Source organism: Neoarthrinium moseri, assembly GCF_022829205.1.
Source record: "Neoarthrinium moseri strain CBS 164.80 chromosome Unknown scaffold25_Wmoseri_CBS_16480, whole genome shotgun sequence".
In the NCBI taxonomy this organism is placed as follows: Eukaryota; Fungi; Ascomycota; class Sordariomycetes; order Amphisphaeriales; family Apiosporaceae; genus Neoarthrinium; species Neoarthrinium moseri.
The window spans coordinates 143,556-166,094 of NW_026055139.1; the positions used below are offsets into that span (position 1 = coordinate 143,556).

Here is a 22,539-nt window from a genome sequence, read left to right on the forward strand (position 1 = left end):
GCTCACTGTAGAGTCTACCTAGCTCAAGCCCGCGTTTTACTCGCAAAGGTTGTCTGGAATTTTGATTTGGCGATGGTCGGACACCAGGAGGATTGGCTGAATCAGAAGGCGTATCTAGTATTCGAGCCAAAAGCGCTCTTAGTGAAGCTCACTGAACGTCATCAGTAAAGACCGCAGCATTTCATAGGTTTCTCCACAGTATATCTGTGCCTAAGCCAGAAGAGTTGAATGGAATTAGCGCGAATGCATCGTTTCAGGTTTCGAGAGGATTTGCGCTTAGTCATAGACCAGACTGTGTGGAAAAGTAGACACGAAACTACGGCGCAACTATCTGTCGATTGTTTTGGTGAATCCAATCAAATGGGTGCGACTGGTAGGCTTTCCCTAATGAGGGTGTCAGTTTTCCATAGGAACTGCATTTCCATATTAAGAAAGGAAGCGATGAAGAGAGATATTTGTTGCAAAGACATTGTTGACTCATGGAATAGTATAAGTAGGTCCATCTGTATATAAAAGCGGTAACCTGTTTATCAGCTCCCTCGTAGGGGTTGAATATACAGTGTGTCCCTATGGCCAACCTAGACATGGCAGAGGGCTGTGTCTTAATAGCCACTGATAGGGTTGTACCATGAGAACAAGCTCTCGGGGTCATAAGTACGCTTCAGTTTTCTCAATCCTGGAAGCTTCCCTTTGGTGTACCATGCGGCTGGACCTTCATCCCCATGACTGAAGTGGACATAAGTCTCCAGATCACGGCGTCCACTACCCCGCTGTACCAGGCCACGAATGTCCTTGCCAAACTTATCTAAAGCTGGGATCTGAGCGGGATCTGTTGTAAATCCATCATACGAGCTTTAGAATTCTGTTAGCCATCTCGGTTCACTTTCTTCACTTTAGTCGAGTTGCAGAGGGGGCGTTGAGACTTACAACCAGACAACGACATCCCGGTAGGCAAAGGCGGACGATTCGAGTGGAAACTTCAAATACCCTTCAGGTGAGTACTGAGCCCATGATAGTGTTGCAGGCCGTAGGTTTGGGTTCGCAGTGAGCGTCGCATTCATGTGGTTTAGGGAAGATACTAAATTCTTGACATCGACCTTGTACAGGTTCAGAGTATAAGGGGCGAAGTCAATGCTCTTCTTCGGACCAATGTCGGCGACGTCTCCATAGAGTGCCACTGATGAAAAGTTTGAGTAGGAGGCATCGTTGATAACCTCAAGATATAGAGGGTTCAAATCCAGGAAAGGTCTGATTACCTCCAGAGCTTGCGTTTCGGGGCCAAAATAGATGAAACTGCCGACAAATGACATACCCCCCAGGGTCTCATTGAAGCGAATTGCAAACAGAATAGCAAGCTCTTTCGGATGGTGACCTACGTACTTGTTTGTTGCCTGCCATACCGAGGTGCTCAAGTTCGCGGGGAACATAGCATTGACAACAGTGACCCGCCCTTGGTTTGTAGCTGGGTGAATACGATAATTGAGGGACGTCACCACCCCGAAATTGAAGCCAGCGCCTCTAATTCCATAGAAGAGGTCGGCATTCTCAGTGGCAGACGCTGTCAGGATCTTTCCAGTGCCCGTGACGACCTCCGCTGATATCAAGTTATCAGAGGTGGCGCCGTAGAATCCACCGAGAGGACCGACACCGCCACCCAGAGTGAGCCCTGAAACGCCAACACTAGGACACATGCCCACAGCTGTTTCCACGGATACATCAATATGCGATTTTCTACTGCCAATAGGCGAAGTCAACTTACGGAACTCTTTCCCCAGAGCATGCAACTCTTGGGTGACATTGCCGATGCGGACTGCACCTCCAACCTTCATAGTGTTTCCCGCTGCATCAACCTCAATTGTTTGGAAGTTGCCAAGGTCAAGCTGTATTGCGTTTTGAAGTTGACCAAGTGACCATGTGTAGCCATGGCCTCCACCAGTTGCAAGAAATGGCACCTTCTGGCGTGATGCATACTTGATCTTCACAGATTGTCAGTGGACGATCACGTGTCATCCCTTTGCGGTCTACTCGATCAAACAGTAGCTTACCAGTTTTTGCACGTCCGTAACCAGTTTTGGCTTTGCAGCGACCACAAATTGTGGCGCATGAGTCCCAGAGAAGCGAGCAGTGAAGTCTTGTGCAAATGCAGGATCCGAAGTCAGCACGACCTCTGAGCCCGGTGACAAAGTTGCCTTTAGGTCCTTGATTATTTGTTGAGTTGATACAGAGCCTGCCAGGGCTGCATGAAGGCTGCACAAATGCACCAGCCCGCACACAACTGCAGATCGGAAGCTAATCATCTTCGTTGTCGAATAAGAGAGTGTCCAGTGGGTTGTGTATTCTGTAGATGAAACGAGATGCAATGCAACAGATGCCAGCGAATGGTCTCAAGGGTGGTAACGTCTTATGCCTTATACCCTTTGGTTCGTTTCCGCCTCAGGGAGCATCATCCCTACAGTTACGAGCCAAGGCCGCCAGCCACGAGTCTCACCCCATCGATCATTAGTCTATTTCTTCCCGCCTTATGAAGCAGGCTTTCGACTAGGTATGCACCCGATTGTGAGGTTCTTGGATTCAATCTCCAAGCGCGGGATATCTGCAAGCCGCACTCCATCGGTGTAAGCCGCCCGTGCTATTACCAGAGGGCAGTAAGGTCCGGAACTGTGAGTTGTGAGTAAGTCGGGATGATGCACCGCTTCGGCTTATCTTACCTGCAGATGATTCAGCCTCATTTGAAGCAGGTGTCAATTCGTCTCAGCAATCGGTAACATTTTCCGTCCGGAGGTTTAGGGCTGAATGTAGGAGAACGCCACACGCCAACCCGTTTCCGGTGCATTTCTTCTAAAGCAGTAAGCCTCCGAGCGCCTCCCGGGGTGATCAGTCCAGAATGTTTCTCCCCGTGAAATGTTTGTGGTCTGATTTATCCCATGCATGATCCAGATCGATTCGGAGGGTTCTGTACCGCTAAGCTATCGAACACCGACTCCAGCTGAGGGGATGTAAGCTCGTGGCTGATCCGCTGGAGACAGTGAGCCCCCGGACTGGAATTCAACAACACGCCGAAGGTGACATCACATTCAATAGCCGCATCCCTCAATTATTGTATTGCATACAGGAAAAATGGAAGTCGCGGGTTGCACAGTGCTTTGAGCCTTGAGAATACCAAACAGAACCTTTGCAGTCACTCATGGATCTCTTCTGACGACTCATGAAAGACTATATCATCAAAGTGGCACTTATCTGAGTGAACGTACCAAGTCACACAACTCACAATGCTAAGTTTTATGCCGAGCGAGGATCTCGCCTTTGCTCGAGGCTCCCTAATCCTCGTCACTGGGGTCTCAGGCATGATCGCTGTTCATATTGCCGATGAAGCGCTGAGGGCCGGCTTTCGCGTCCGTGGGACTACGCGCTCACTCGAAAAGGGGCAAGCGGTCACTGAATTGCTTCAATCTCCAAGCTTTGACTTTGCAGTCGTGGAGGACATGGCCGCTGATGGAGCATTCTTGGAGGCCTCAGAGGGCGCTTCTGCCATAATTCACACGGCTTCAATTCACGACTTCTCCAGCAATCTTGAAGATGTGCGTGGGCCGCTGGTCCGAGGAAGTATGAATGTACTGAAGGCTGCGGAGGCTACTTCGAGCGTGAAACGGGTTGTTTTTACTTCCACCACTGGCACAGCTGCCAATCCGAACCCTGGCAGTAGTTTTCATGTCAGCCGCAATACATGGAACCAGACCGCTGTCGACCTCGTGAAGAATACCCCCCCAGAGGCCCAGATCAAGATGGGATTCGATTGGAAGATGCAAGTTTATCGGGTTGCCAAGATTGAGACTGAATTAGCTGTGTGGGATTACGTTGAACAGAACAAGTCACACTTCACCGTAAACGTTATCAATCCAGGCTTAAATTTCGGTAAAGCAATGGGATCTATCGGTGTCAGTGGAAGCCAAGTACTCAGCTTACTTGAAGGCAGTGTTCCTCGAATCCCTTCATGTGAGTTTCCTGTGCTTTTACTCTACCTTCTTACAAGTCCAAACAGGTTCATTTTTGGTGCTAATTTGCTGCCTGGTATGGCGATTAGTATATATGATTGATGTTGTTGATGATGCACGCATCCATGTTGCTGCTGCCATTGACGCAAAAGTAACCGGCCAAAGAATATTCGCATGTGATGAGTCATTCAACTGGCATCTGGTGACAAAGATTATACAGAGACTCTTGCCAGACGCTGAGCTTCCGCTCTCTGACCCCAAGGAGCCATTAGATATTAGCACCATCGAGAATGGACTCGGCGCAAAATTATTGAAGAAATGGTGGGGCCAGCCAGGGTACAAAGGACTGGAACAGTCTATCCAAGAGACTGTGGAGATGTGCTTGGAAAGAAAGAATGGTGATTACAAGCGTCGTAGTCCGTGAACTAGCATGGCATCTGGGTGTCTACCGTGTCTTCAATCCCCATTCAAACCAATATTCATTTCCGGGCCATGTCGAGAACTCCGAATAGTAATTCCATACGTGCATTGCGGTTTACCTGTTTCTTAAGTATGCTTTTCAATTATAGACACTTGGATTTTCAGTTGAGATCTTAAGGATCCAGTCTTAGTTCCTGCTGACTGAAAACGTACATTACTGCACTCGTAAATGCAAATTATGAAAGTGCTAGATATCATGCACCATTTACTGATCATAGCCCGTGATACTGCTTCAATCGAGGGAAAAGTTCCAAGCCAGCATGCAGAGTCTCTTGAGCAAATACTTTATCGGTGGCAGCCAGCTGTTCTGTAACAATTGCACCATGTTCCCAAGGGTAGTCGCTGCCGAACAGGACATGCCCAGGCTTAACAAACTCTTTGAGAAGTCGGAGCTGAGGGTCATGAGCACTGAAGGCAACGTCGATGTAGAACGACCGGGCCTCCTCGATAAATTCCTCTTCGGTCATATCCACGAGCCGGATACGGCAGCTAAGATTAGCTGCTCGTCGCACAACATAGGGCAGCGTCCCTCCAGCGTGAGATAAGATGATTTTGACGTCAGGGAACTCACGCGTCACTCCTGTTGTAATCAGGTGGCAAGCTGTGCGGGTTGTCTCGTGAGTCCAGTCAATGACAGTGGGGGCAAAATGTCGTGGCTCTTCGATCGGCGCCATGCCCTCGAACCCTGGGTGGACTAGCGCCACGGCCTTCCGGCGGTTCAACTCAGCCCAAACGTCCCGGAAATCAGGGTGGCCGAGATATCGTTGGGCATAACTGCTGAATATAACCACACCGTCTGCCCTAAGTTCGTCCAAAGCATAGCGGATTTCTTCGATACAAGCCTTGCTCTGATCCATAGGCGGCAACGTGGCGAGGAACCCGAGTTTGCTTGGGTGCTCGTCGCGAAGCTTCGCCGTATAATCGTTTATCTCCCGGCAAATAGGCCCCACCTCAATCTGGTCTTGAACATAGGGGTGGACAGGATGGCCCATAGACAAGATGACTGTGGAGAGGCCAACCTCGTCTATCAATCCCAGGGTGCCCTCTGGGGACCATTTCGGAAGTACGAGGCCGCGGGCTTTTTCAATGTTGGAAAACCACACTTGTCTCTCAGTCAGGACTCAAGCTTAGATTCGAATTCGCGATTACAATTCTGAAAACTCACAATCTCTGAATCTTGGAGGAATAAGGTGATGGTGCGCGTCAATTGTCCCAACCATTTTATCTCCCATTTTCTCCGTCGTGTGATGAGAATTTATAGATATTTTTTCAGAGTAAAGATTGATTTCATGGGATTATGCCAATTCTACGATCTGAAACCAGAAGAAGTTGGCTGGATGGGTGACACGATGTTGATTCAGTCTATGTGGATATGAAAGGATAGCGATGAAATGAATATATAACTGCCACTAAATGCGGACACTTTCTCGGAGGCATGGAGGTTACAAACTGGGTCAGCAAGCCGGATATGATTCGGCGTTGATAATTTGTCAGATCGTTTTTATTCCTCCGTGTCAGACTGCACAGTGGCTCCGGCGTGTTTGTCGCGCCAAAGGGCCGGTAGACAGCGCTGTGGCTTACACAATGCCGACAAGGCTCCGTGTTTCCCCCCAATCATGGTGATGATCGAAGAAATGTTCCGATAGTAGGTGATGGGCTTGTTGAAAGAATATAACGTGCTATTTAGAGGTAAATTGAAGGCATTGTACTGAGTAGTGAAGTGTAGACCGACTCATAGACATACCAACCACAACGATGGCGATTATAGACTCCATACTGTGGAGCAGCTTCGCGCGCATCTCCGTAGTGGAGCTTATTGCATTGGGGTTTGTTCTGGTGAGCTCAACTGCGATGCAAATGCGCCATCCTTTAGTACGAGCTAAACAGCAGTTAGTATGCAACATACTACTTCATCTATGCGGTTTACGCTGCTACATTCAGTCCCCTTGCCAAGATTCCGGGGCCTCTCGCGCGAAAGTTTTCTTATCTCCCCTGCGTCTTCATGAGCCTGCAGGGTCGAGAGTCTCATGCAGTCAGAGATCTCCATCACCAGTATGGCCCAGTTGTCAGGGTGAACCCTGAAATGGTCTCCTTCACCAATCCAACGGCATGGAAAGAAATCTATGGGTATCCTGGCGTCAAGAAATTCAAGAAATCGGGGTATCGTCAGCTGCGGCCTGGTGTGCCCGACTTGCTCACAGCCAATGGTACCGATCATGCCCGGCAAAGAGCTGCGCTGAACCGGGCATTTTCCGAGAAGGCGTTACGAGAACAAGAACATTACTTTCAGGACCATGTTCACCTGTTTCTGACGAGACTTGACGAGAGATGTGCCCAGAAACAGTCTATCAACATCACTCAGTGGATTGAATTTCTTGCATTTGACATCATCGGCACTCTAGCCTTCAGCAGCCCTTTTAATTGCCTTGAGGATCAAGGATATCACCCTTGGGTACTTCTGCTTCTCAACTTCTTCAAGTCAACTCACTGGGTTCTTGCGGCAAGAATGTGTGGCATCTTCTTCCCACTGGTGCTTGCGTTTGGTCCGATACGAGATTTGCAAAAAGGCGAAGAACACCTTCGCAGGAGCTATGCCAAGGTGCAGGAGCGAATCAATATGCCCGAAGACGAGGAGCGCAACGACTTTTGGACCTATATCTCCCGCCAGAACGAACAAAAGGAGGGCTCAATGTCAGTACAGGAAATGGAGGTCAACGCCGCTCTCCTGATTCCCGCTGGAAGCGACACGATTGCAACTACCGTGTCGGGTTGTCTATACCTTCTACTGAAGCATCCCAACACACTGGCACGGCTCCGGAAGGAACTTGAAGATGAATTCGTATCCGAAAAAGACATCACGATGGCACGATTAGCCGCGCTTCCGTATATCCGTGCCGTGGTTGAGGAAGCTCTCCGCATGTATCCGCCTATTTCTGGAGAGTTGCGCCGGGTGGTTCCCCGAGAAGGAGCCGTGGTATGCGGACACTTCATCCCTGGAAACACCATCATCAGCGTCTACGCATTTGCGGCTTGTGATAACCCCGCCAACTTCGCACGACCCAAGCAGTTCACCCCTGAGAGATGGCTTCAGACGGATGAGCGGCCTACATGGACACGGAATGACCATCTTGAGGCGTCTCAGCCGTTTTCAGTTGGGCCACGAAACTGCATTGGTATCAGTCTGGCATATGCAGAGACGAAGCTTATCTTAGCGCGGCTACTCTTTCGTTTTGACCTTGAGCTTTTGGACGACGACTTTAACATTGAAAACCAGAAGGTCTATGTCATGTGGAAAAAACCTCCACTATCGGTGAACCTCACCAAACGGAGTGCTACAGATCGAAAAACCTCTAGCTAGTACATATACACCCTCTTGAGGCATCAATGGATAGTCTGGGAAGAAAAGGAATTGGTCCATCACCACCTGTCAGCGAGAATCTAGGTCGGTCAATTGGGGTTCCAGGCGGTAAATAGTTTTTTGTCAATAGGTAACAAGAAACGAAATGGAGTCATTTACATTTTGCGCTGTCGTTGAAGGCATCTTCACTGGTGATTCATGGAAGTGGAAGTGGGATGATGTGGTAACATCGACTTGCAGTGAGCAACACACTTTTTACTGCTCCGTGGCTCAAATCGGGAATTGATGCACACAACCTCATGGTTGAATCAATCTTCATTTGTTGTAGCGACATATAAAACTGACACGTCCTCATGATATCTATGTCTGTTCCATCTAGACTCGTGGGAATGCTGTGCCATGCCACGCCATCGAGGCAGACCTCAATGACGTGAAGTGGACGATCTATCAATTTGCACGGCTCGGGACAATTACTTCCACAAAGCCCGATCAATTCATCGATTGTGCAAGGCTCACTGTTGGATTGGATATTTTGAGCCCATCCGGGACAAGATCTGGGGCTGTTCCCTGGTAGCACGCGCGGCCTGAGAGATCACTTCAAATGTTGGCCATCCGTAGCAGGTCCACGAGAAATTCCATGGCTTCGATTTATTGTCTACTGAAACTTACCCGCGACACTAGTAGGGCAATCAACACAAATCTTACATCTCCATCCTGCAGCTTGCCGGGGGCGAGGCATTTCGAATCTTTGTGGACAAATCAAGACACGCGTTATCGACACCGGTAGCGTCGACAACCTTTTTGCCCAATTGATCTGGCAATTTGCCATTGGCACGACGATGTGGCTGATACGCTTGCCTGCCTTGCACCTGCCGTGTAACCATAAGCTGGGTGGTAGCTCCCGGACCGGCATGTTTTGCCTTTTCTGGATTCGTGGCGTGTCTCTGGACGGAGATATCGGGTTTTGCTCCGCTCAACCTCATCCGTCATCTGGGTATTCCCATCCAACCCTCGTCAATCCCTCTACCTTTGAGCTAAAGTCCAGAGACCTCAGGAACAACCTAGCTATCTTGAAGTGAAGAGCAAACTCAGTGACAGATCTCGAAAACAAGCAGAACACAATGAAAGAAGCCCTGGTCAGTAAAGGTAAAGCAATCGGAGCCAAGCGGGTGCCTGACATAGTTGAAGGCATATGTGCTAATCTACTGTAGGACCACTGGTCCAAATCGTCGATAGCCCAGTCCCTGAGCCAAATGACGACCAGCTTTTGATCAAGGTTGTCGTCAGTGGCTCCAATCCGAAAGACTGGAAGCTACCGGAGATGCAGAACTTGACAGCCAACGCTGGCGATGACATTGCTGGTATCGTGGAAAAAGTCGGTGCCAATGTCTACGAGTTCAAGCCCGGAGACCGTGTCGCCGCCTTCCATGAAGTCAAGACCGAAGGCGGAAGTTATGCCGAGTACGGCATTGCTTGGCAGCACACCACTTTCCACATCCCGAAGCAGACCAGCTTTGAGGGTAAGTTCGCCTTGATCTCTCGACTATCTTGTTCAATCATGTCACTTATATAAGCTAACCATGTATGCCTTGTCGATAGAAGCAGCGGCTATTCCGCTGGCAGCAATGACTGCTGTAGTAGGCCTTTACCAGCACCTTGCCCTCCCGCAGCCCTGGTCGCTACCGCTTCCTGAGACCCAGACACGGGAAACCCCTCTGGTTATCTATGGCGCTTCTAGCTCCGTAGGTTTCTACGCGCTGCAACTCGCCCTTCGCAGTAATATTCACCCAATCATTTGCGTTGCAGGACGTGCCAGCGAGTACGTCAGAGGTTTCATTGACAAGAGCAAGGGTGACACCGTGATCGACTATCGCGAGGGGCCAGAAGTCGTCGTCGACAGTATCAAGAAGGCCCTCGAAGGCAAGCCAGCAATCGGCCACGTCTTCGATGCCTTCTCAGAGAGCAACAGTGCAGCGGTCATTGGGCAAGTTTTTGAGCAAGCGGGAGACGGCAAGACTGCCAAATTCACCTTTACATCCTGGGGAAACAAGCCGGAGATTCCCCAATGGGTGCAGCAGAACATGGTTTTCGTGGGCAGCGTTCATATGGCTCCACAAGCAAAAGATCTTGCCTACGTGTACTTCCGATACATTGCTCGCGGCTTGCAGGAAGGGTGGTTTCGTGCACAACGCACAGAGGTTGTCCCTGGCGGGTTGAACGGCATTCAGAAAGCACTAGAGAATCTGAAAAATGGCAATGCAAGTGCATTGAAGTATGTCTTCAGAATTGAGGAAACCGGGCAGCTAGCAAACTGAGCGCTTCAGAACTAGAATAGGTAGAAACAACTCGTGATGTTAATTGGAGATTTCCTCATGGTATGACCCTCTAATGCATGGTCACCTTCAAGATAGTAAAGGGCGCATACTGCAGATGCACATTTGTTTCCCGGGGCTGCTTCTTTCACTCATATCCTTATTTCATAGCTTTTCGTAAGGAATGGGTGCTATCTCCTCAATTGCGTATTGTCGTGTTCCCACGACGCTTAACTAAAACTCGACCAACTCCATTCCCGCTGCAGGGTATCTGTCACCATGCACAGGAAAGCTATTCAGGATGGTCGAAATTGATTTCAAGTCCTCTCCAGTCAGATGAACGGTCTCGGCATTCTCTTGCACCCTCGCCTTCGATCTGGCTCCGGCGATTGGAATGATCAAAGGCACTCCAGGCCTCTGGCTTTGCAGCTTCAACCACGAAAGAGCAAGCTGCGCTGGCGTAACTCGTTTGATCTTCGCCAGTTTCTCCAGCTCGGCTACCAGGCCTAGATTCTTCTCGAAGTTCGCCGGCTGGAAGCGTGGGAACACGCGAGGATAATGTCCAGAGGGTAGATCGTTGAGACTTTTGAGTTGGCCTGTGAGCATGCCAGCCCCCAGTGGCGTGTGGGCAACAATAGGAATCCCCAGTTCGGCACAAGTGGTTGTCACGCCATTGCTGAATACTTCAGTTGCCCACAGGCTGACCTCGTCTTCGACCATGTCGATCTTGGCCACGGCAGCTGCTCGACGGATGGTGTCTCCCCCAACCTCGCTCAGTTGGATGCCGCCGATTTCGCCTGCGGCCACGAGCTCAGCCAAGGCCTGCACAGTTTCCTCAATTGGCACCTTCCGGTCGACACGGGCCATGCCGAAAACATCAATCTTCTTGTGGCCGCCCAGGATCTTGTTGGCTTCTGCCGCAAAGTGTCGGACCATCTTTGGGGAACCGTCAATGCTGAGCGTCCGCATATCGACTATGCCACTCTTAATACAGATAACCACTCTATCTGCATCATCGGGGTATGCAGCAAAGTAGCGCGCAAGTAGATGCAGAGAGTTGTGTTCCGGCGTGCCATAGAAATCCGCGCCGTTCCAAACGTTGACGCCCGCATCGAGAGCCGCCTTCAGCACTACAAAGGCTTCATCATCTGGCAGCACTGATCCTGGCAACGTCATACCTGCCCATACCTTTAGTATCATCAGGGAGAGGGTGGGAGGCGGACCGTACGCATTAGCCCAAGGCCGTTTTGGCCGACTGCTTTGCCGGCGAGAGTAGCCATCGTACTGCTCAGATCCGCCGATGAAGATCAGTGTACTCTGCTTGAGGTGTTTGATTTTACTGTGGTCACTGAACCCGACAGTACAAGCGTGATTGGTGATTTATCTCAGGGTAGTTAATTGGATTAGTACCTTAGTAGGTACGTACCGTTTGGTGCCGGCGAGTTTCTCCAATTTCGACTTGCAACCCCATGCGGCATGGATTTAGCGGAAAAGCCGCTTAAGTCCAGACTCATTGCTACACCAAAAAGCCACATCGGTGTGTCGGGAGAAGGCGTGACCGATGTTTCGTCAGGGAAAAGCAATGCATAAAACGGCTTTGTACAGGGTGAAGAGGGCAATCAAGACAGCAGTCCCAAAGCTAGAGCCATGAAAACCTCTGCCATTCTCACAACGTAAGCATGGGTATGGAATGCAATTACAAAGGCTGCTTAGGTTCCTAGGTGATTTCATTTTCTAGAGGCCTTTTTCTGTCCGTGGGTATCTAAATCTCGAGCTAGACAAACTTATGGTACAGGTCCAGCTTGCATGCCGACTTGGATAGTAGGTAACCTCGCCGCCGCGGTCGGAGGTTCATCACCACCCCTACACAGGAGTCAGCTCTGTTCGTTGTACCGTTATGGGACAATATGGACTATTCCCTGGTTGACTGTCGCCCTATCTTGCTTAGAGTGATGCATTGGTGCTGTATCAAAGCTTGTCCAACGGCGAGGCCAAAGGCCCCAAGACGGCGCGGTGACAGGGTTCAGAAAAAGCTTAGACAGACTCTGATAGAGTCTGGGAAGAGGCAAGGTAAAGGAAACCCACTGTGTCCACCAATATCGGTTGTTTGGATCATCTGACACAATACATTCAGCCCATTTGGGCTCCTCGTACTGGTGCCGAAAGCGACGTCTTGCGTCCTTGAATCTGTCCCAGGTGAAGTCCTTGCACAAGACATCCTTGAGAAACCTTTTCTGAAGCTTCTGCATTCTTTTCGTCCGCTGCTTGATTCTCAGGCCTCTGTAAGGATCATACAGGTGCGCCGGGTCCTGTTGCCACTCCCAACAAAGAATTTGCTCACGGCACCGCGTACAGTGACCATTCTCCAACCAATAATATTTGGTGAGCGTCTTCCTGGAGCACACGCCAAAGCCATCCCCAGATCGAGGCGGTTCTCCGTACGCCTCTTCCCAGACATCCTTGGCTTTGGTGCAGACCTTGACGTACCACTTCATCGGGACATCTGTGCGATGTTGCACAGAGAGATTACCTCGATCTGGGGGAAGCAGGGAATGGCGGTTGTGGCATTCCGCTCTGACGCAGACAGGCCGTACTGCATACCGCTTACACATTGCTATTACGACCGTTGTAATTGCTCGTCCACGTAGTGTAGAATAGGTTAGGCAAGGCAAGTCTGTTGCAAAACGGAACCAGAATGACCATTTGCCAAAGGGACGCTCTCTCGGGGCGCAAGCCCGACTCGTACATAAGACACTAGCGGGCATCTAGAATCTGAATCAGATTTCTGTTATGTGCATCACAGCTCTTTAGGGACTCATGCTCATGTTACTTATTCATGATTCTGTCATTGGATAATATTCACCCTCTGGTCCAGAGAATTCACCACTGAAGCCCTGGGTCGGCGTTGAGCATTGCACCGAGCCACAGGCCGATACACTCAAAACACTTACTCTCGCGCATAAAAACACAAACCGCGCACCGTCCGAATATTCATGGACAAGTTCTGCACTAGTACCTAGGCGGTAGTTAAGGGACGGATAGTCTATTCTCAGGCGTGCATGAGGCACGATGCAGATTATGATGATTCTATGCAGGTCGATACCATGAATGGACATCTGTCTACCCATTGTCTTTTCGAGCCCTGATCTTTTCGAACAAAAATCTGCCCAATTTGACAGACGGCTCATCCACCAGCCTCCAGTAGTAATCAGAGGAAATTATGATCAAAATAAAGACGACAAAGTACATGAGGTAGAAGCTGCCGTCCTTGGACCACTGCAACTTATAATAGAAAAAGTTCATCATCTCCACGCCAGGCCACAAGTACGTCAGCCAATGCAGCAGGTAAAAGGAGAAGCTGATGTCACCGAGGTACAAGACCGGCGGTGTTGACAGCAGCCACTGTATCCATGGCAGATTCTCGCATGCGACCAGGAAGAGAAATCCACCTATGCTGCCCCAGAAGCAAACTGTGGTGTCATTGGTGACCCGGTACATCAGCGGTGTCAGCTTATTGATCGTGTTGAACGGCTCGATCTGTTGATGGCCGCTGGCGGGCCATCCGAGCACAAGTACCGAGAATAGGAGCAGGACCGAGGCTAGAGCAGTCTTTATCTGGCGGCGGCCGCGCGAGGGATGAAGATCGTCGGAAGTAGGGCAGGCTTGTAAGCCGTCGGTCGGCATGGTCGCGCGGCGGGATCTCGGTATGAGATACTCGAAGTCCTCGGACAGCGGGCAGTAGCGCAGCTCTGCCAGGAACATTCCTTCAATGAAGCATGACATATCCCAACGGCCCCAATACATTGCCCATATTGCAGAAGCGATGAACAACAGTTTCCGCATCCTGGTCGATAGTTCAGAAACCGCAAGACACAGCATGAATATGACCAGTGATCCTCGGTACTCGGTGCCCAGCGTCCAACAGTGGTCAAACGACATCGGTATATACACCTCCCAGTAGTATGGGTTCATGACCGTTATCGTGATCTGGTAAAAGTTCCACATGTGGATGGTGAACGTAGGACTGAACTCGCGCCATCCTCCCGGGTTGAACGATGGGTAATACCACGTGAGGACACAAGTGATGGCGGCGAGGACGACCATTGGGAGGAACAGTCGGATACCGCGGCGCAGGAGACCCGAGCACAGCTTCACGGTGAGGTCGTTGGTCGAGTCTGGAGACTTGGCGGCGGATACGATGGTGCGCAGGGGCGAGTAGGAGAGGATGAAGCCCGAGAGCACGAAGAACACGCACACCATGCTCTTGCCGGCCAGCATGGTCCGGAGCACGGGCAGTTGCAAGATCCCATGGTTGAGCTCGGGAGGATAGGCGCCCCACGGGTTTCCGAACGCCTTGTAGTAGTGCCCCGTGACGTGGGCTGAGAAGACGACGACACAAGCCAGGCCTCGGATGCCGTTCATGTAAGTAGTTGAAGTTACCTTGGCTTGCTTGCGACGGGATTTGCCGAGAGCCGCGGTCAGGAAGAACGGTAAGAGACACCAGAGCCAATCGAAGCGCCCCTCAAGCCACCGTGGTTGAGTTCGAGGGAGAAGCTCGGGGTTGCCGCCTTCGGCGACGCCTTCTTCAGCATCTCCGATAGAGTCGTTGGAGAGTTCGTGATACTCGGCCTCCGATTCCTTCGTATGGCTGGGCCCTACATCCTCCATTGGGAGTGACTCCAAGTTGGGCATGTTGAGATCAAGCCTGTTCACAACAGCCGTTCACATTGAGGGGTGAACACACGAGCACACCGGGCTGCTCCGACTCCTCGTTCCCTCTGAAAGTGTGTCTTGCGTCGTTATATACGTTTCTAAGGTGTCCCTATAAGTGGGTACATTCTCAGGAGTTCGCGTGCGGCGTGTTTAAGACAACACTAGCCTGTGGTGAACCTACAGCGAGCCTATCAACGCCACCAATATGTCGACCGTACTGCCATTTGAGTCAAGTGGCAATAGGAATGTCTTTGAACAGTACGCTAGATTCGCGAAAGAAAAGACAGATTCCACGAGTTTTTCGATTGCTTAAGTGCCAGGCCTGTAGCATAAAAATTGCTCCTCATTGTCCGATTCATAATTGTGTTCCTGACATGGGTGCATTCCTGTTCCATTGCCCTTTATATCCCAAGGAACCTATCCAGAGTGTTTGATAGACGCCTTGCTAACAAGTAGACTCTCAACCTTCCACAACTCCAGCATGGATGCCAGAAGACTACGAGAGAGCCAGATATGTCTGTACCTTTCACACATGCATGGTTCAATAAAACAGCTCTATTCGATAGCATCACACGGTTGTTCGTTCGCGAGCTGCATACCAGAAAAGCCCGTCGTAGGCCATACAGATGGCGCTCCCCCTGGCCCCGTATGCATTGTGGCGCCGGAAACACAGGTCCGGTACAGTGACTCTCAGACTAGAGCCTCGGCAACAAGTTCGCTTCGTGCAGGGCGGATGAAAAGGGGGCCACATGGGCTCCAATTCATTGTGGTCAATTATGAATAATGACGCGACCTCTCGCGGTCAGCATGCAGCTAGGAATTTGCGACATGCATAACCGCAGAACTTGACACCTGTCACACACGGAGCAATGCAGGAGGCTGTGACCGCACGGATTTCTGCGTCTCCCTGTTCGCCCATCTTATAGCACTTTGGGGCGCGTAAATTCGTAGAATTTCTAGAACACTTTAGTTTGATCTAGCGATGCTGGGTCGAGCCACCTCGGTTCGATGGCAGCAGGGCTATCACAGATGCCAGACACGCCCACGCCAGGCTGTTGGAATCGACAGAGCTCGCTCGAGCAGCTGGACACCAACTAACTCATATAGTTATCATTGGTTGACTCTGGCAAGTTTCTTTCTTCGGGCCAATGGCATAGTCCGTAGCGTTGCGTCCTCGATAGCTAGGTTCGGATTCCCGTACCAAAATGCCTACAGGCCCTACACTGGACTGCATGCATTGCAATGCAATCCATGGACACACCCAAACCGTAACCTGGTGGCCGTGGATGCTCTGGCACTATGCCAACGGGGTAGACTGATCTGATCATATGTGTAATATTGGCCAGAAGACCTGAACCTGCTGGATTTCCAAGTGCGTCGTGCCATTGTTGCATCATCGAGAGATTCACAGCATCGGTCGGTCAGTGTGCCATTGACCCACCTGCCATTGAGGGCCAAGCCAAGGTGCCATTGGCTCCCCTGGATTGGTGCCTGTAGCGCAAGGCAGCCAAGAATAAGCACCCGCCAGGTGCTCTTAGGTAGCGCCCGAGCTCCCAGTCAACCAGTAACTAGCGCATTTGCCCCCAGTAATTTTGCTACAGGGATCAGCTCAAGCCAGCCAGCAGCCAGGCTGATGAATGGATGCATGCATGAATGAATGAAGCTACTCCCAGCCTCGGGGATTTTCGCAAACATCGCCAGCTTCACTTCTGGAGTTCGCGCATCTACGCTTGCGACACGGCACATTCAGGGACATATGTGCATGTTGCGTCCACTCTTTTCGCGCATCTATTGATTGGATCCAATTCCACTTTTGCCTGCCACTGCTCCATAATGCGGTAGCGGATCGTCTCTACGCCACATCCCACTCGTACTCTCGTTTCGTTCCAGAACATCTTCCAGCAAGCATGGCCGACGAATTCCACGACGACCCCATCGAGGAGAAGCAGTCTGCCGCCGGTGGCGATGTGGAGATGGGCGATGGCGCCGGGGAAGGGACCATCGAGGACGGCAACCCGGACGCCACTCAACTGCCCTTTGCCGAGGGTGGTGATGGCCCCGAAGTCGAGCAGCGAATCCAGTTCGTCGACTACCTCCAGAGTCCCATTGTGACCCTCATAGTCGGCGACGGCGGCGCTTCGACGGTCCTCACAGCCCACCAGGCCCTGCTCACACAAAGCGCCTACTTCGCCGACGCTTGTGCCGCCTTTAGCGACGATGGCAGTGTAAGTTCACCAGCCGACTGCGGGTGCGGCCTCATGGGCGCCATGTCGATCACGCATGTTGAGACCAAGAGCTAATGGAACTCGTCCCAGCCCCGCCAGATAGAGCTTGCCGCCGACAATATCGATGCCGTCGGCTGCTTCCTAGAGTTCCTGTACACCGGAGACTACTTCCCGAGAAAGCTGCCCGGCCAGCGCGTGCTCGAGTCCGACCCCTCCCTGCCCGACGTTGACGAGACGGGCGACCAGCTGCTGAAGCATGCCCGCGTCTACACCATGGCCGAGAAGTTCGGCATGGGCAAGCTGAAGGGCCTGGCCACGAGCAAGATCCACTGCGTCAACTCCACCGCCAAGGGAGAGATTGCCTACGCACGCTACGTCTACGCATACACCGGCAAGGAAGACAATTCCATCCGCGCCCCCGTTGCCAACTTCTGGGCGACCCGCAGCCACACCCTTCGGGCCGAGGCCGAGGAGGAGTTCCGGGGGCTGTGCCTGGAATATCCTCAGTTCGGTTACGATGTACTCAGTAAGTTGTCTTTGCAGCTCGCTACGTCTTGGGTGGCGAAACTGACAATGTACAGCACGCGTATTGGACGAGAAGCTCAAGCGCGATGGCCAGACCAAACTACATCCAGGTGCAGGGTCTGGGCGCAAGAGACCACGACACAACGTGTAGACGAGCTGGTTCGTTCATTTTCCGCATCAAGTAATGCCATCACACGGTTACACGCGGATAGGTGCCGGATATACCCCAACACGGCTTCGCCTCGGCGCTGTATAATAGCAAGGACAGCGGAATCTGGTCACAGACGCAGATGCGATTATTCTTGGAGTCTGGGGAACATGATGCGGATTGCCATTGGTTCGGGTCACATTCTGGGGTTTGCTCAGAGAGCCCAGGTCTGTATATTATAAGAAGCCAATCAGGTGTTCGAGATGAGGACGGCGGCGTTGCGACGCCTCGCTTGCCTAAGAACCTGGGTCGTATTGGCTGTAAGAAATCGGAACGGCTGACACCAGGCTGATACCACAATCGAGGGGAGAGGAATTGGACTCTCAACCCCTACGTAGTTTTGTGGTAGCTGAAATGTGAGCTACAAATGACAAACTGCTCCGTCGGCCATTGATTGGCTTACTTGCTCAAGCGCGGCTGGCATAGCTCTCAATCTCGGATCTTGAACCAGTCAGAACAATGCAGGACATGCCGCCACCTGAGTCACGTACCGCGCTGGTTCTACCAAGACGTTGGCAGTGCATCGCGCCATTAACGGATCACGCGCCTGGAGGCTGCAGGGATGTGTCTTTGTTGGCGTAGGGCTGAATATTGCATGTCCCTTTCCACCACGAAGTGCCTTCCTAGCTGGTGATCTCCTTTTTTAGTTCAGGCTCCCAGGATACCAGGATTCGGTTTCAGGCTCGTGGTCAATGAGAATTATCAAGTCCTAATTGCGATCGGTCTGGCCGCTCTGCAGGAGCTTGGCAGCGTTAAACGGGCTTATTAGGGTGTCATCATGAATATTATGCACAAGCTACATGTGTAAACTGCCAACACTCTTGAATCTGCCTTTTTACAGCGTCTTTTGCTCGCAACTGGTGATTCAACTTGAAATGTGCGCATTAGGCCGCGGTTTCGAAGAAATTATAATGATTCATGACTTGAACAACGCTAAACTATTTCGCTCATATGCACTTAACTATATTCAAGACTATTAAGGTCAATGGACGTGATATCTCTTTATACCAGCGCTAACTGCAGTCCTTCGGCTTGAATGCCACTGAGATCGCCTTGGTTCAGGAAGACCTGCCGGGCCTAACCAAGTACCTAATGGGGGTGGGTAGGCAACTGGTGCACCTGCTGTCCTGGTGCTGGTGTCCCATGCGGGCTATACGGCACTTGTTGAGGCCCCCCAACCTGAGGCTGGCCGACTTGCTCCGGCGAGTACACACCACCCTGCCCGGCATAGGCTGTATTTTGCTGAGTGTAAGGGTCGTATGGCTGGTTCTGGTTGTACTGCGGTACGGGTGCCCCTTGTTGGGAGTATCCGGTGTGCTGAGGATATACCTGGTTCTCGGCCCATTTCGGCTGTGGCTGTTGCTGCTGTTGCGGGTAACCCTGTTGTTGCGGGTAGCCCTGCTGTTGGTTCAGTAGAGGCTGGCCCTGTTGCGGCTGGAGCTCTGTGCCTTGTTGGTATTGTTGTGCACCAGGAGCGCTGGCCGTCGTTCCAGCCTGCTTCTCGACATCGGAGACGCCCTTCGGGTACGCCAGGCGGAATTGATGACACAGGTAGGCGAAAGTGGCAACGTATAGCAGCCTTTACCAGAATCGTTAGTATTAATGGGAGGTTCTCGTGGCCCATGACAAAGCAGTAAAGATGCTCACATAATGATAGCACAGACACCCGCCACACCGCTCATCAACGCCAAGGCCTCTTTTGTTGCGACACCTGCGCGCTTCGTGATCGTGCAGACTCCACTGTTCACGCTGCTCCCGTCGCTGACACACGTGGCGTTCACCGGGAAGCGGAAATCCGCGCGCTTGCTCGCTATGGCGCCCATGGCGGACAGCCAGAAGATGATCATTAGACCATCGAGCGACAGCACCGCCCAGGTGTTATAGGCGCGTTGGCAGGATGCGACCTTCTCGGACAGGATAGCGTAAACGGTGATGACCCAGGTAAATATAACCTGTAGCCTGGTGTTAGCACTCACTTTGCTGGTGGGCCTTGTTGCGAGCCCAGTGGTCGGTAGGGGTTAACTTACACAAACGATGCCGAAACCGAGACTGTCTAGGTATAGACCATGAATGAACCAGCCGGAGCCACCGATAACGATGAGCGAGAGGATGAACTGGATGATTCGCACCACCAGTACCCAACCGGGCGTTGGTATAATCTCGGATCCGTCCTTGCTGGCCATGTTGGCTAGAATCGGTAATGCTGGGCTCTCTACTTGAGTGATCGGTGGACGGAGTCTTTGACACAGCAGAGGTCTTCGCCGATGAGGATGCCAAGAAAGATTCGGTGGTAACTCGCTTTTCCCCTTAACTTAACCGACCGAAAAGCAGAATGATGCACGCTCGACCGGAAATCTTTGCCTCGAGCGTGGGACAGACATCCATCTAATATGCTGTGGGCCCGGCCTCTGCCTATAGTTCGTCCCGCGCGGCATCCGACACGAGACGAGACCCTCACGAAAATATGGCCTGACAGCTGGGCTGCCTGTCGGCATATTGGTTCGCCAGAGTACGTGCAAAATTGCACGCAGACCTACCTGGACATGGACCCCAGCCGCCTGACAGCTCGCTTCTCAGCTGCAACATCGGCAAGGTGAGGCTCCACCCGTGCTTCAGTAGCGCCTCAGCCGCACGCAAGCTCAGTGACACACGTTGGACCCCTCGTCCGCATATCGGCCATTCAGAGTCCCCCCAGAGCGCCTCAATTGGGCACCCGTTCGCTGAATCTGCCTGTTGTCTCCTTGGCAAGGCGGAATTCAACCGCTAGGCATGGCTTCGGTATGGCGCGGGCTGTTTTTCGCCGTTTCATGCATCGACGTTAGAGCAGGCACGCACGCAAACACGAGGGTTTTGGTGGAGCTGACTACTGAAGTTGAATTATGCTTAATTGAAACAGGCGGCGGCTGGTGTCTTGTGATGTCTCTCCGGTATAAGCGTGAGGCAGGTATTTCATGTGGATGTATCAAGATACCCGAAGGACACCAAAACCTTGGAGAACGGAGCTTGTCTGCCTTGATGAACAATAGCCGCGATTCCCTCTTGGAGCTGCGGCATCAGCTCCATGGCCCTATATCTTGATGCTTGACAGCCCCAGTGCGTACCGATTGACTTCCCATACATCTCAAGCGACTCAGAGTGCGAGTTCAGCTGAATCTAGGGTAGGAGGCAGATGCCAATAACCCACAGTCAAATGCACAGAGTTATGTATGCTACGAACGTCGTCCACATATATCACAAGCATCTGATATAGACTTCAGGCTGTGAATGTCTAAAGATATTGATAGGCGTGCTCAACTTTGTGATTCCTTGTGAGCCTGTGGTGTTCGAACACTCGTCCATCTGGCATACTTAATGAAGCACGAGGGACATAGATAGTTGTACGGTAACAAAACCTCTTCCCTCGAAGTAAGAACTCAAGACTCTAGGGCAAGGGGAATGTCCCAATCATGTCAACGGAGCCAGGTTGGTTGTGGAGAGCTTGGCGGCTGAGCTTCAGACCATACCCAGTGCCGGCTGGAAGACCCACCTATCCCTGGAATCCACTGCTGAATAACAACATTGCAGCAGACAGGGGCGATTGGTCGGCTGCCTAAGGCCGGGTAACGTATGGAATTATTACCGAAAAAGAGGAATGAACGAGAGAGACCCTGGTAAGATACATATCATTGGCATCAGCAACGCCCTTCCGTTTAATTACATAATACCTGGCAAATGTATATCAACGGTCAGTTACACCACAGTTATCCATATTTCCATGCCATCGCCAGGAACGCCATCTATGTTGTTCGTGATAGCGTCCAGTAATACTCCGGCTATACAATATCTATAGTCTTCTCAGCGCTTACTTCACATGTACCACGCCGAAACAACTCGCCCTTCATGACCGCTTGAACATAACATTAGCTAACGAAGTTGAACTCGCCCTTTCCATGATTTTCCAATGGTCGCAGCACGAATGGAACTTTCCCCCCTCTCAACACCCACGCCTCATCTCCAGGTTGTGTATCCACGTGACCTATTCCCATCAAACCCATATTGGTGATAAGAAAAGACTGGTTCGCGACTGTGCCGTTTGTCGTCCGCCGTATATTAATGCTTGCATCATAGGAAAGTGCCTCGTCATATTCATCTCCTGACACCGGAATAGTGCGCAGTTCACATATTATCGGGGCACCGTAGCTGCGACAGGGTAAAAGGTCCAAAACAATTATCTCGTCGTTGGCGAGCATCTTGATAGGGATAGTCAGATGGAACTTCTGTGGACATAGTTGAGCTGGCCGAATGCTTCATTTTATCAATCGATTGTTTTTAGAAGTGGCATTATTCCCTGGTGGCTAGCATTCTAAAACAGGTGGACGACTGGGGTTGATAAGCCTATAGGTGGGCTGACTGCGTTTCACCGCCCAAGATTTCCACCTACTTGTGTACGAAGGCAATTTATAGCGACAGAGGGATCTCAACGAGTCCTTGTGCCGTGAATTAGGCATGGTTGTTGATGGGTGGACGGGGCTGAATGCCTGGAGGCACTTGTTCCCACAGGTTCCTTTTCCACACCGGGTCACCTACCTGAATTCAGGCTTGCCTTTCGACCTAATCAAGGCCCTTGCCTCCGCCTAGACCGCTAACACCACGGTATGAGGGTGCGGTAGATACAACTGCAAGACTGAGTCTTGCCCTTCTAAACATCCTATAGAGTGGCGCGTTCATGCATGCCGTAGCGTCGCAT

The 22,539-nt window shown here is 51.4% G+C and overlaps 10 protein-coding genes across 10 annotated transcripts; 4 read left to right on the top strand and 6 right to left on the bottom strand.

Annotated features, from left to right (window-relative positions):
- Window positions 1-602: 602 nt before the first annotated feature.
- JN550_006860 (uncharacterized protein) lies at window positions 603-2,297 on the bottom strand (the record flags this gene model as incomplete). Its single annotated transcript, XM_049318645.1, has 4 exons — window positions 603-852; window positions 928-1,699; window positions 1,760-1,976; window positions 2,046-2,297. 4 exons carry the CDS (start codon window positions 2,295-2,297, stop codon window positions 603-605), a joined length of 1,491 nt encoding a protein of 496 aa, XP_049171095.1.
- Window positions 2,298-3,269: 972 nt separating this feature from the next.
- Window positions 3,270-4,416, top strand: JN550_006861 (uncharacterized protein; the record flags this gene model as incomplete). Its single annotated transcript, XM_049318646.1, has 2 exons — window positions 3,270-3,993; window positions 4,082-4,416. 2 exons carry the CDS (start codon window positions 3,270-3,272, stop codon window positions 4,414-4,416), a joined length of 1,059 nt encoding a protein of 352 aa, XP_049171096.1.
- Window positions 4,417-4,684: 268 nt separating this feature from the next.
- JN550_006862 (uncharacterized protein) lies at window positions 4,685-5,692 on the bottom strand (the record flags this gene model as incomplete). Its single annotated transcript, XM_049318647.1, has 2 exons — window positions 4,685-5,574; window positions 5,638-5,692. 2 exons carry the CDS (start codon window positions 5,690-5,692, stop codon window positions 4,685-4,687), a joined length of 945 nt encoding a protein of 314 aa, XP_049171097.1.
- Window positions 5,693-6,227: 535 nt separating this feature from the next.
- Window positions 6,228-7,830, top strand: JN550_006863 (uncharacterized protein; the record flags this gene model as incomplete). Its single annotated transcript, XM_049318648.1, has 2 exons — window positions 6,228-6,308; window positions 6,367-7,830. 2 exons carry the CDS (start codon window positions 6,228-6,230, stop codon window positions 7,828-7,830), a joined length of 1,545 nt encoding a protein of 514 aa, XP_049171098.1.
- Window positions 7,831-8,951: 1,121 nt separating this feature from the next.
- Window positions 8,952-10,145, top strand: JN550_006864 (uncharacterized protein; the record flags this gene model as incomplete). Its single annotated transcript, XM_049318649.1, has 3 exons — window positions 8,952-8,976; window positions 9,042-9,350; window positions 9,430-10,145. The coding sequence occupies 3 exons, from the start codon at window positions 8,952-8,954 to the stop codon at window positions 10,143-10,145; spliced, it is 1,050 nt and encodes a 349-aa protein (XP_049171099.1).
- A 231-nt stretch (window positions 10,146-10,376) lies between these two features.
- JN550_006865 (uncharacterized protein) lies at window positions 10,377-11,422 on the bottom strand (the record flags this gene model as incomplete). The annotated part of the gene is made up of 2 exons (XM_049318652.1): window positions 10,377-11,320; window positions 11,371-11,422. 2 exons carry the CDS (start codon window positions 11,420-11,422, stop codon window positions 10,377-10,379), a joined length of 996 nt encoding a protein of 331 aa, XP_049171100.1.
- A 615-nt stretch (window positions 11,423-12,037) lies between these two features.
- Window positions 12,038-12,637, bottom strand: JN550_006866 (uncharacterized protein; the record flags this gene model as incomplete). Its single annotated transcript, XM_049318653.1, has 1 exon — window positions 12,038-12,637. The coding sequence occupies one exon, from the start codon at window positions 12,635-12,637 to the stop codon at window positions 12,038-12,040; it is 600 nt and encodes a 199-aa protein (XP_049171101.1).
- Window positions 12,638-13,262: 625 nt separating this feature from the next.
- Window positions 13,263-14,834, bottom strand: JN550_006867 (uncharacterized protein; the record flags this gene model as incomplete). Its single annotated transcript, XM_049318654.1, has 1 exon — window positions 13,263-14,834. The coding sequence occupies one exon, from the start codon at window positions 14,832-14,834 to the stop codon at window positions 13,263-13,265; it is 1,572 nt and encodes a 523-aa protein (XP_049171102.1).
- A 1,928-nt stretch (window positions 14,835-16,762) lies between these two features.
- JN550_006868 (uncharacterized protein) lies at window positions 16,763-17,756 on the top strand (the record flags this gene model as incomplete). The annotated part of the gene is made up of 3 exons (XM_049318655.1): window positions 16,763-17,080; window positions 17,171-17,606; window positions 17,662-17,756. 3 exons carry the CDS (start codon window positions 16,763-16,765, stop codon window positions 17,754-17,756), a joined length of 849 nt encoding a protein of 282 aa, XP_049171103.1.
- Window positions 17,757-18,902: 1,146 nt separating this feature from the next.
- On the bottom strand, window positions 18,903-19,996 carry JN550_006869 (uncharacterized protein; the record flags this gene model as incomplete). Its single annotated transcript, XM_049318656.1, has 3 exons — window positions 18,903-19,392; window positions 19,461-19,765; window positions 19,841-19,996. The coding sequence occupies 3 exons, from the start codon at window positions 19,994-19,996 to the stop codon at window positions 18,903-18,905; spliced, it is 951 nt and encodes a 316-aa protein (XP_049171104.1).
- Window positions 19,997-22,539: the final 2,543 nt, after the last annotated feature.